The following is a 12,650-nucleotide window of genomic DNA, read 5'->3' as shown; positions in this document are numbered from 1 at the left end:
ACAATTTTTTTTTAAAAAAATAACTGTTTATGTTTGAGTTTCAAAATCCTCTACCCCGCCAGGCTTCATTCCATCCATCCCTAATTTTGAGATTCTTGGAAATAGAAACTAATTTGTCCTTGGCAGAGACCATTCAGAAATTGTTGCTGTATCCCCATATAAATACGTAATGCAAGGAGCAGACTGAAAAGTCACTGCTTCCCTGAGATAAGGCCACATAAAGCAGAAGGAAGGAATACCTGGAAAGACTTGATGAAGGTCCAAAGCAGCGTGCGGATGCCCTCCCCTCGACTCAAGAGCTTCACCAGACGCATCACACGGAAGAGTCGGAAAAAGGTGATTGAGATGCGAGAGTTGTCCTCTGTGTTCTGGAATCCATTGGCACAGAGGGCAGTAGTTACAACAGCAGGTGAAGAAAACCCACCCTGGGCCACAGAAAATGCGACTTCACAGGAAGAGTTCACTGCACTGTTCCCCTGCCTTAGAACCCCCCCCATCTTTTACTCTCCTAATCTCTTCTCTAAACCCCTATGATTAATCTGTGTTCCCCACATCCTTCTTCTCAATTCACTGTGGTTCTTCAGGAGCATTTCAAACATTATTCTCCTTGTTTTAACAAGAAGAACATGCCAGGGCTCTTGCTAGTAGTGTGAAGCCATGTTTGCCTACCTCATTGATTAAAGGGTCATAACAAATGGCCAGGCAGAGCATTTGGGTGCGAAATTATTTAGTCTGCGAAACTTAGGCATGCAGTTACATTTTTCTCCACAATATAATGAAATTATATTTCACAATGTAACGATATTAGTATAATGAAATCATAGAAGCGTAGCTGTAGTTTACATTGTATCAGGGTTTTAAAAAGGAATATTGCAGATACTTGGCTCCTTTTTTTTAAAAAAAAAAAAACAAACAAACTGCACACACAAATGTACCATGTTGTTTGATTGGGAGAAAGACTGATTACCCAAAATGCTATAAATAATGCTGTTATGTTTGTGTAAATATTACATATGTCAGATAGGATTCTTCCTGCTTTGTATTGAAAAAAGTGATATCCCACATTTGGGCAGTTTAGAAGGAATGTGCAATTAAATGAAATCCTGATACTCAGATACAGAGTAAGTAGGCTATACAGAATGTGTTTCATTTTGTTGCATGCTGAATAAGAAGTTCCTACTCCAAAAGGAGGTAGCATCGTTTAGCCATACAGACTAGCAACCCAGCAAATAGCATGCAATCTAACTGGGATAAGGGACCTTTTCTATTCTCTTCCCTGCAAAAATCCCACAAGAATTGATGCATAAGTTGTATTTGGAAACAATATGTCTGAAGCATGCTTATATAGGGTTTCTTCTTGCAAGGGAAAGTCCTAACTTTAAAATATATTCACTTTATCTCTGATATACTTAATCTCGGCAATATGAGGAGCAATAGCCATTTCAAAGTTTTGCTTTTAAAAGAAACACTTTTCAATGTGTACTGCGTTATAAAAATAAATTCAGTCAGAAGGATCCAAGATGAGACCACACTAGTGCTTCTTGTGTTTTGCATACTACATCTTCGCTTATTTTCCCTGTCCCCAATTTTATTTCTCATGACCCCTGGGTATTTCCCACAGCCTGTCCACTGCCCAGATAATATAGTTATTTTGGCCTGCCACTACTGTTTAATAGTTTAAGAGTTTAAAATAGCCTTTTCCCCCCAAGTGGCTTCTGATGTTCTCATAGCTTAGTCCCTTAGCACAGGACTCTTCCATACTTATTCCCTTTAGGACCTGTGACTTACATGGACATTCCTTTCACTTGCACTAAGCCAGGATAAACCAGAATCAAATGGGTCAACTAGTTTCCTTTGTCTTTTGTGAAAAGGCTCCCTACCAAACAGGCCGCTGGTAGGGAATTGGGTAATGGTGTAACCAAACCCTACCAAGGTAGACTAGTGAAGGATGACGAGTTTTAGTACCCTAAGATATGGTCTATTTCTTCTACATATACTGTAGAGCACTGGCAGATTTAAGAGGAAGTAAAAGCACCTTCTTCCTTCTTATGTTCTTCAATTTTCCATGGCCTCCATCAAACCAACAGTTTGATGCTCTCTCTCTCTTTCTGATCTATCAACCTGGAAACAGTGCAGTTCACCCACCACCCAACAAACATATCTTCCAATTTGAGCTACTCACCACTTTCAGTGACCACGAGAGAACAGGTCCTTTGATTTCCTGTTAAGAATTTAACACTAGCTCTTTTACCCTGTGAGTATTTATGTGTCTATGTGCATCTGTACAGAATTCAAATCACTAAACAATTTGCAGTTTTCCGGTTTTTTTCTGTATAATTTATGTTATGTAAAATGCATATTTTTTCTTCTTTTTAAATGAGGCATAATTAAGATGCTGCGAATCAAATCTATGTTTTGACTTATTTAAAACACATATAGGCTTTTTTTGTTGTTGGATTTTTTTTTTCACTAGGCTTGCAGAAGTCAATGACTGGTTTTAATACTTAGAAACATTTTCTGAAATACACATGAAAATAATTCCATTCTAGAATGAATGAATGCCTGCTGTTGAAGGTAGGCTATTCAGGTGAAAAAGAAAGGAAATGCTATGCTACATGCAGTTCCCAAGTCTGACAACCAACTTTGTTCAGGTTATAGAATTTGCTGAATTAACTAATGTAGTAAAAAAAAAAAAGGACATTAACTGACTTTTTAAAGTGAACCAATATGGAACTATGGGAAATACAATGTTCTTTAGCATCATGTTATTAGACCCACAAATTATTCTGTTACTTTCACTTTTACTACGCGAGGGATACTTTATGCCATTGTAACGTTATTGAATCTGGTTAAGTGATTGCCATCATAGAGTATTACAACTTGTCCTATCGAGTTGTGAGGAATACCACAGGCATTACAGTGTGGAGTTATAGTGAGGTGAAATAAGAGAAAATAACATTAGCGTCTCCAGGTGATATTCCTCTCAACCAATAATGGTGTCATCGAATGGTGATATCCTAAAAGATAATATGTGCTTAATAATCTCCCATTTGCCTGTTAACAAATGAAACATACATTATTTCCTGGATGGCAGGAATGGGTGCTTCAAGCATATTGTCCACAATATGGAAATGTGAACAAAAATGAGAGAAAATCAGCGGCCAGGCATACACACTAGTGTCAACCTCAGTAGTCCAGTTCAGTCAGAAGTACATTTCCTTCTCTTCCCTCACCTTCAATTAGAGATGCTTCAACAGGGTGAATTAATCATGCTGTAGGAGTGACACTGATTTGAGCAAATGAGCTAGAACTGCATTGACCAAACCCCATTATCAACTTTGAAAATTTGTCTCTGTCTGTCGGAACCATGACACTCATATTCTATTTGTTCTTCTAGGTCAGGGGTAGGCAACCTTGGCTCTTTTATGACTCGTGGACTTCAACTCCATGAGTCATAAAAGAGCCAAGGTTGCCTACCCCTGTTCTAGGTCTTCATTGTCTGATTTTATTTTTGTATGAAAATATGAATATTAGCTTTCTTTTCTGTTTGAATTTATTTTGCAAGCCAATCCACTTGATTCAAAGAGCTCATTTTTTAACAAACAAGAAATCCAAAAAGGGATCCAGTTCTCTCTTGGTAATAAATCATTTTACGGTAGGACCACAGATAACTTGACTGAAGAAAAAATCAAGGATGCACAAGAAATACAAATTATGTGCAGAATAATCAATACCAGACTCTACAAATGGATACAGAACATGGAGGTTACATGCAGAGATAACTGGGCCAGGTTTGGAGACAGAAACCCAAGTAGTCAGGGTGGCAAGGGAATAAGGCATGTATTAGGAGATTAAGAAGTGTTACAGAAGATGATGGTTGGGTTTTTGTGTAGGAATGCACACAGCGACAACAAAACATCACAGGGAGGAAGGAAGGATATAAAGAAAAAAATAGGACCACATTAATAGAAAAGAACTATAGATTCTCTGGAATGCAATGGATCAAATTCAGCCATGGTTAAAGAGAGTCCTCTTATGGAATTCAACAGATTGCACACTCATTCACACAATTGTATTCATGGGGTTATGAATTTTAATCCATTGTTTTACAGATATACAGATAACTTAATCTATCAAAAAGAGATTGTACAGTTCTCAGATTGGTTTTATATTTATATTTTATATTTCCAGAAACATGCATTGCTTTAGCTATTTTCTTGGAAAAATAAATCATGAAGTCTAATTGTTTTAGGAATGCAATTATATTAACTGAAGTGATAGAACTTTCCTTTGTCTAACCTATCTTCTTTCTCAGTACTAAGAGCACAAATGTTAGAATACAGTAAAGCTTCAAATCTCTGGACCTTCATTCATCAGACCAAGGACAACAAAAGACAAAATTTTACTTCAGACTTAACTTCCTCAATGAATACATTCCACTATTTCCAAAGCAGTCCAGACAATTGATATAATCTATGTAATTTGTGTGGTTATCTGACAATTTTAATAGTTAAATAATGATGCAAAAGGTATAAATGTCACTATGAAAATTCAATTTTAATGGACATTCCGCCAATATCCATTAAACTGAAATTTTATTTTTTAAAAAATGACATCAGGATCTATTGTCGGTACTGGATTTTCCAATTAATTAATATTAAAATAAAGCTAAGATGTTTTCCTATATATAAGAAATAAACAATCTCCACATGTTCTGGACTACCTCTTCCACAATCACTTGCCAGTGGCCAGGGTAGCTCTTTACATCTATTTATTTGGTAGTTGGCAAAAGCTAAGAGAACTTGGTATCACAATAGTCTTACCTTTCTACTACATAAAGTTTCTGATGTTTTTAATATGCTTGATTTTCATTTCTGTATAACATTCAATTTTGGTTATAATTTTATAAAAAATCTGGAGATATGTCCTATTGGACTAAATTAAACCTATTCTGTACATTGACTAATAATGTATAGGATTGAATGTTATGTTTATGTTTTTTAGATTAAACAAAAGGCCCAATCTATTCTATTTGCAATATTGACCAATCTGGAGCAGATAAACAGGTATGATAGTTATCTTTGGTTTACCTCCAGCAGTTGTCAATTAGAGGCTTATAACTTTGACAATTTTAATATGGTTAGCAATCATTGTAGAATTTATCATTCATGAAATTGTCTTATTTTAAAAATTTATATTTTAAAAATATTGGCTTTTCCACTTTCTGTGCAATATTTTGATGATAAACTGATAATCTTAGATCTAAAATAACTGAACTCTGAATATAGTTCAGATTACATTTTTGTAATAATGAGTTATTGAATAATAAACAGAATAAACCCACTCATTCATCACATTTTTAAAATAATTTTATATGTATAGTCTCAAAAATGTATGTTCTGGGTTTTTTATTTTTGAGAATATTAATGTGTTCTTAATTAGGTTTGTTTCTGTACAAAGTAGTATTTTTTGCATGTATTAAATGTATCAGTACACATAATTTTGCAACTGCCTCATTTCATTTTGCATTTATGACAATGATGAAAAAATAACTTTTAGACCAATCCTCACATTTATGATCTTTGCAGATCTGTAAAGCCAAGGAAAACTGTATTGAGATCATAAACACTACACTTTCACTTAGCAACTGCTTTGCTTAATGACCCAGTTGCCCATCTCAACTGTGGTCACTAAACGAGGACTACCTGTACATTCTTAACTGTCTGCTAATTGTGACTGAGCTGTACTTCTCAAATGCAGGTTTTATAACTATAGTTTTTTTCAATACTTGTTAAAATGTTTGAGAGTCTGAATATCAATCATTTTCAAGGAATTACAGTGTTTATGAGGATCTGATCCATTTGCCAAGCATTGTAATGATCAACGGATTAGTGTTATATTTTCTCCTAGTAAGAAAAAGCTACATATAATTGCAAAATTCAGCTGTTATAAAAATAAACATTTCAACATTCTAAATCACTGTTGTTTCTGAAATTGCTGCTGCAAATATATTATAGATTGGTGTGTGTGTGTGTCTGTGTTTGTGTGAGTATTGATGAGTTCACATAATTTCTATGCTAAGTTTCCAATGTTCCAAATGAAGCAGAAAGTAAATATATTAACATGTTTGAAAGCATGAAATAATAAAGTTTGTCTAAATTATCTCCCTCATATCTACAACAAAGCTTTATAGAATAGCAGTTTTATAATATTTCAAGAGAAGGTTTAGCGTTGGCTATCTTAGTGAAACTATCAGAGATATGGACAGTACATCAATACTGAATTATAATCTAAATTATGAATTTCATACAAAAGGATTTTTCTTCAAAATAAAAAATAAAATACAGATCTTAGTATTTAGATTATTATTTGATGGTTCCATTTAAAGTAGCAAATCAACAATTTTAGCAAACTCTATTAGCCATCTTTTATTGAAATTTAATGCAAGTCAAATTTCAGTTCAAAAATAAAAACTGTATCACTGCATTTCAGGCACTAATCTCAGGCAGGGTATTCTGGTTTTTCTTAATTTAAGATTGCCTGGAATGTGGTTATTAAGAATTGCTGCATATTTTGTTACTGTATTGATTACTTCATGATATAAATCTTGCTAACACAGGACAAGATGATTTAATGTGAAACTGGTCTGTGAAACCTAAGAATTAGGTTACAAAGACAGAAAGGTAGAAAGTAGATTCTTGGAACCCTACATTGTGCAGCTCTCTAGTATGTCTTGTCTTATAAAATCTGATCCTAAAGCTCAGTGAGAATCCACAACTACCAGAAACTCTTGAGTCTTTGTCAATGGTATCTTATGTGTTGACCCTTTTCCATCTTCTTGACTATGCTTAGAGTTCCAATAGTGAATTTAAATATCATTTGCTGTTTAACTGGACAGAGATTACTCATGAAAAATCATGTTTTCCCATTATTAAAAAATGAGATTGTTCTAATTGTAGAAGAGAACATCATCCTTTTATGTCTCTATTAGTCTCATGGAAGGCAGTATTTATATAGTTTTTCCTACAGGGGTAGACCAATTATAGTAATAATTATAACCTGAGTTTTAAGTACTGTCAGATTTTATCTCATATGTTTGTGTAGAGTTTAAAATTATGATATTTTAACAGCTACAATTTATTCCTTATCACATAATGTTGCTTAAGTTGGGAATAGTTGTGAATTTTTAAGTATCTAAAATGGTATTGCAGTACTATCACATAAGAGGTAGAGACAAGCTTGGAAAAATCCCAAGGATTGCTGAATAATTAGAGAAAAAAAATAGTTTTAAGGAAGACTGTACAACATATTCTGAGCTCTAATTATATTCAGGGATCACAAAAAATTGATCAATTGTTTCTAAGGAATGGGAAAATAATAGCAAATTATGCCAGAAGAAGAATCAAATAGAATTAGAAATATTAAGAATAAAACAGCTTCCATTCTATGGTTAAAACTAAAGCCTTCCAGTAACACAGAAGGTGAATACCTTGGTGAGATTGTCTGAGGAAATTATATTTATTATATTTATTATATGTTATATTGTTGTTTGTTATGTTAATTATTATAAATTTTAAAGACTGTGCATGGAACATATCCCATATATGTACACTAATAAAATTATTTTCTGTAAACACAGCTTACATTGCCACAAATGCACATATCTTGCTAATAAAAGATTATAATCCACCTAGGCATATGGTTATTGAATCATTACAAATGATCAAAATAACATATAAAATAAATACTGAAATTCTTTCTCTTTCTATCCTGTGATTGGCATTAATATTTTCAGTTGATGGACAGTATTTCACAGACTGAAATATCAAGGTCTATCAAGCATCTATTTGTATATGTAACCCCTTACTTGGGCACAGTATGTGAATTCCGCATAGATTCCTGGACCAAGACCTAGACCAATCCTCACAGGAGCAATTAAATTTTTTATATCTAACAGTTGTAACAAAATAACAACTGGAAGGATCCTTGGAGGTCTTCTAGTCCAGACGCCCCCAACCTTTCAGACACCAGGGACCGGTTCCGTAGAGAGAAGTTTTTCCGTGGACCAGACAGGGCGTGTTTTGTGTGCTGCCTGCATCCCACGGATGGGGCTTTGCTTGTTTGTGCGGACTAGTTGCTGGCATGCTGTGGCCTGGTACTGGTCCACAGACTAAGGGCTGGGGACCCCTGTTCTAGTCCAACCCCCTGCTTGAGCAGGATACCGTATATACCATTCCAGACAAATTTCTTCTTTAAAATGTCCAATTCATGTCCCTCCAATTCTTCTCTTCGATAGGTTAAATATACCTAACTTGTTTAATCTTATAAAGATAAATAAAAATTCACTGTTGGTCCTTTTGTTTTGTTTTGTATGGTTGAGGGAGCTAGGTATGAATAACCTATTGAAGAGAAGAAATGGAGGGGACATGAATTGGACATTTGATCTATACAATCCCATCTTATTTCGGTATGTCAGTAATCTACATAAAATATTTTAATATGTCTCTTGCTTACTCCACTAATTCAACATTAATTTGCATTCATTTAAATTATAAATAATTTGTTACCAAATACGTAAAGAATGTTCTAGGATTTGTTTTGCTATTTTTTCATGGCATATGTTTAAAGACTATTTATCTTAATAATTTCAAATTTTACATATTTATAAAATAAATTCATAAATTTTTAATTTGCTTATCAACCCAACTTCTCAGTATTGCAGATTGATTATAGTATAATAGATTCACATTACATATAGCAGTTCTATTTTTAATTGAATTCAGGTAGCTAAATATGGTTTTTAGTTTTCTTAATAATTTCAAATTTTACATATTTATAAAATAAATTCATAAATTTTTAATTTGCTTATCAACCCAACTTCTCAGTATTGCAGATTGATTATAGTATAATAGATTCACATTACATATAGCAGTTCTATTTTTAATTGAATTCAGGTAGCTAAATATGGTTTTTAGTTTTCAGAATGTATTTATTATTCTGCTCATTAGACACAATAAAATGGAAGTGAGCTAGCATAGCTGAGTTCATAGTGATCTAAAGAGGTTTGAAACGTATTAGTTGTCAATGCTTTCTGATATGTTGCGTTCTTGTTTGTAGCAAAGTCATAGGGTCTGGGTTTTTGATTTTATAAGGTCTTTTCTAAAGAAGTGGCATTTAAAACCCTATGGCTTTGACAGTGTTAAACTGATCTGTCATACTAAATTCAAAATAGGAAATTTGATGAGATGGAAATATTATTGGAACCATAGTAAAAAGCTCACTTAAAGAAAAATGAGTATAAGGAACTGAAATAAACAGTAAGTATGGAAATGCTATTTTAGAAACCTGTATGGTGCTCAGTTCCAAATACTGTCTGATATTTTAATTGCTCTGTTTACAATAATATATATGGGTAGAATTTGATAGAAAAATGTATTAGATATTTCCTAAGTGCTGAACTATCAAAACCAAGTGATGAGAAAACATTTTTTCCATTTTAAATTTCCATGTCATTCCAATTATTTGACTGACTGGAATAGGTAAATATGATAAATAAATATTACATAGCAAGTGCCAGAGGATCCTTTTCTGATGTTTGCATGGTGTCCTCTGCAATTCGGCAGTTATGTATTAGATACGTTGAAAACATATACAGCAAAGGCAATGCAAGTAAAATATACCATGGCATAAAGGGGCATTTGAGATGATTTGATTTCATAATGGAGGACAGTGTGCCAGAAATCACAGACAGATAATGAATGTAGGAATGTAGCTTTAGATAGATTTTAGATGAATTGCTTCAATGTTCTAAATACAAATGTACATATTTACTGTCTACCAAAACGGAAAAGATGTAGTGATCAAAATTCTGAATTTTGAGTTTAAAATACAAATTACATTAAATCACAACTTAATGGTGTCAGAAATTGCACTGATTTACAGTAAGAAATCTGAAGGTAGTAAACTTATGCAAAACCATTACAATAGCTTTACATTTCTGAAACCTATCTTTTTAAAGCATTAAATATGAAATTGTTTAATAATATCTAGATCATGTATAACTTTCAAATAGCAATAGTTTTACTCAAAAGATAAATGTCAGAATTGTGAAATATATTGAAATGATGCCTAGATGTACTGCTGCTATTTTCCAGTGAAATAGTTTTTCAACTTGGTAGTATACAACAGATATAATGAACCTGCACTTATTTTTAAAAACATAACTTTGAATGTCTTAGCATCTTCATAAATGTATGCTGCTTGTTGAGCAGCCAAATATGATCATGTGACCATGGGGATATTGCAATGGTCTTAAGTGCATGGACTGGTCTTATGTCACTTTTTTTAGTGCCATTGTAACATCAAACCTTCACTAAATGAATAGTTTTAAGTTAATGATTATCTGTATAGTGTCATAGCTTAACAGATATGGCTCTAGAGGAATTCAGGTACATAATCTGTTACAGTTTCATCTTTTTACCTCAAGGACCTAGACATAAAATGATAACATGCGAGCTACAGTTGATCTATCCCACAAAATTAAGTTGATTTATAATTGTAACACTATATTTCATTGTAACATGTAAAATTTTGATTCATTTTAAAGGCTGCAAATTAAATGCAAGCTCAATCAGTAAAATGAAATTGCTTTGAAATAGTCTTCCCTACCGTGACATCCTCCAGAAAAGTTGACATTACAATCTGTTGACCATACTGGCTGGTAATTCTGGAAGTAACAAACCTCAGATATCTGGAGAGTACCAGATAGGATGGAACTCAATCTTTGTTATGTGCTATCAAGGAAAAATTGAATAGATTCTCCTCTTGTGTTTTCCCCACTCTATTATTAAAAAGTGAGAATTTTTGGAAAACCGAATAGTTAGTATTTAAAATATTAAATATTATATATAAGTTGTAGGGGTGGCTCATGAAGAAAAATTAGTAAATTTATTCTTCATTTTACTACATCCTAATTTTAAGAGTTATATTTTTATTGTAATATACTTTGAGATTTTAGATCAGAAGCAGTATGCAAATATTTTTTTTTAAAAAATAAATGATTCTGTTACTTTTTCAGTTACTTATATATTTATGACTTTTGAAAAATAATCTTACAGCATTAGCATAACACACTCAGAATAAATGTTTTTTTCATATAGGAAACATGAACTCCCTTAGATCAGCCTTTCACAATCTAAGGTCCTTCCAGATGTGTGAATTAGTTTGGATCCAATATTAGGTATCACAAACATTGCTAGAGCTACAAACATTCTTTCTTGGAAAAAAAATAAGTTTTGCTTCTACACAAAAAAATAAAATAAAATTGGTGATTTCCATATATTATGCATGAAGCATGTTTACATTTAGTAGCTTGTTTTGCATATTTGAATCAATTTCTAATAATATGACACTGCCTAAGTCTCATTGCTGGATCATAGGAACTCCTATATAGACATTGGCAGTGTTCATACATTTGTAAGACCTTATAGATGAGTAATTTCCAATTCTGCATTCAATGGCTTTGCTTGATTATTCTGTCGAATAATCTACCTGACACAAAAACAAACACAAATCGTAACTATTTTCCCAAATAAATAATTCATTAAAACTCCAAAACAACATCCAATTTGAACATGCATATAAACACAATACACAGATGTCAGAAATAACATAATTATTAAGGTAACAACACAGTGAGAATAATAGTATAGAATGTCAAAAGAAAGTGTTGGGCTGCTCCTGTCCTTTGTTTGCTATATATATTGGAGGACTTTGCTCTTCTCACACCAGTTTTGTAGGAAGTATTTTTTAAAATAATGTTCTCATGGAACAATATATTCACACGTATGTAGAAAGCAAAGATTTTTTTTCCAATATCAGCTCTATAGCAAAGGACTGAAAAAGTTAGAAGATAAGATACTGTGCATCAGAGAAATGAGCAGACAGAACAACTTAGATGAGTGCAGAATCTGAAAAAAAAGGCCAAGGATTAGATGCATGCTGTCCTTCCACCAGTCTTTGTTCCATTGCAAGACTGGGGCTGTTTTAGACTACAATCCTTAAGCCGCCTACTGAGGACTAGTAGAGAAGAAGCTGCCATATTTCAAACCAGCCTACATTAAATATAAATATGTCATTTCAATCTTAAAAGCCATTTTTAGAGAAACATGTCCCCTTGATTTCTATAGAAACTACACATAAATTGGTTTATAGCTAGAATTCCACCTAGGTTTCCAGAATCATTGTGATTTTGATGCAAAGAGCTCTACCTCTTGTCCCCAGCTGACCTTTGGCCTTAGTGTCATTTTCATGGCTGAACCCAGAAACTTTTAGAAACTTTGATTGTTGCTGAAAATTGGCTGACAGATATTTGGCCTGACTTGAATGACAAAGGCAAGGAGGTCATAAAAAATAGGAATGGAGAAAGGGAGGGAAGAAAGATGCACAGTACCACTAGGAATAAATGGAAAAATGAATTACCAAGGATATGAACATTTGCGTTGATATTTCTGGATTTATAATATATACATAGATCTCTTATTTGCCGGGAGTATGAACTGGGAATCTGCATTCCATAGATATTTTGGGGAATGGTAATAGTCAAAATTGGCCATGTGTGCTGGGACTGAGTGAGGTTGTAATATCAGTTG

General features: G+C 33.2%; 1 protein-coding gene and 1 long non-coding RNA gene across 28 annotated transcripts in view; one reads left to right on the top strand and one right to left on the bottom strand.

Annotated features, from left to right (window-relative positions):
• The window catches only part of CACNA1C (calcium voltage-gated channel subunit alpha1 C), a 590,134-nt gene that overhangs the window by 41,322 nt on the left and 536,162 nt on the right, over positions 1–12,650 (bottom strand). For all 27 annotated transcript variants that reach the window (XM_039359892.1, XM_039360686.1, XM_039359986.1 and 24 more), the window contains one exon: positions 240–368. In XM_039359892.1, the coding sequence (XP_039215826.1) occupies positions 240–368 (129 nt within the window). The remainder of the gene's footprint in view (positions 1–239; positions 369–12,650) is intronic.
• Positions 3,483–12,650, top strand: part of LOC120316650 — a 39,092-nt gene continuing 29,924 nt past the window's right edge. The window contains exon 1 of the long non-coding RNA XR_005559032.1: positions 3,483–5,066. This is a non-coding gene — a long non-coding RNA (uncharacterized LOC120316650). The remainder of the gene's footprint in view (positions 5,067–12,650) is intronic.

Source organism: Crotalus tigris, unplaced genomic scaffold (assembly GCF_016545835.1).
Source record: "Crotalus tigris isolate CLP2741 ecotype Arizona unplaced genomic scaffold, ASM1654583v1 scf7180000017541.2806704, whole genome shotgun sequence".
Taxonomy (NCBI): domain Eukaryota; kingdom Metazoa; phylum Chordata; class Lepidosauria; order Squamata; family Viperidae; genus Crotalus; species Crotalus tigris.
This window is presented reverse-complemented; position numbering and strand designations above follow the sequence as displayed.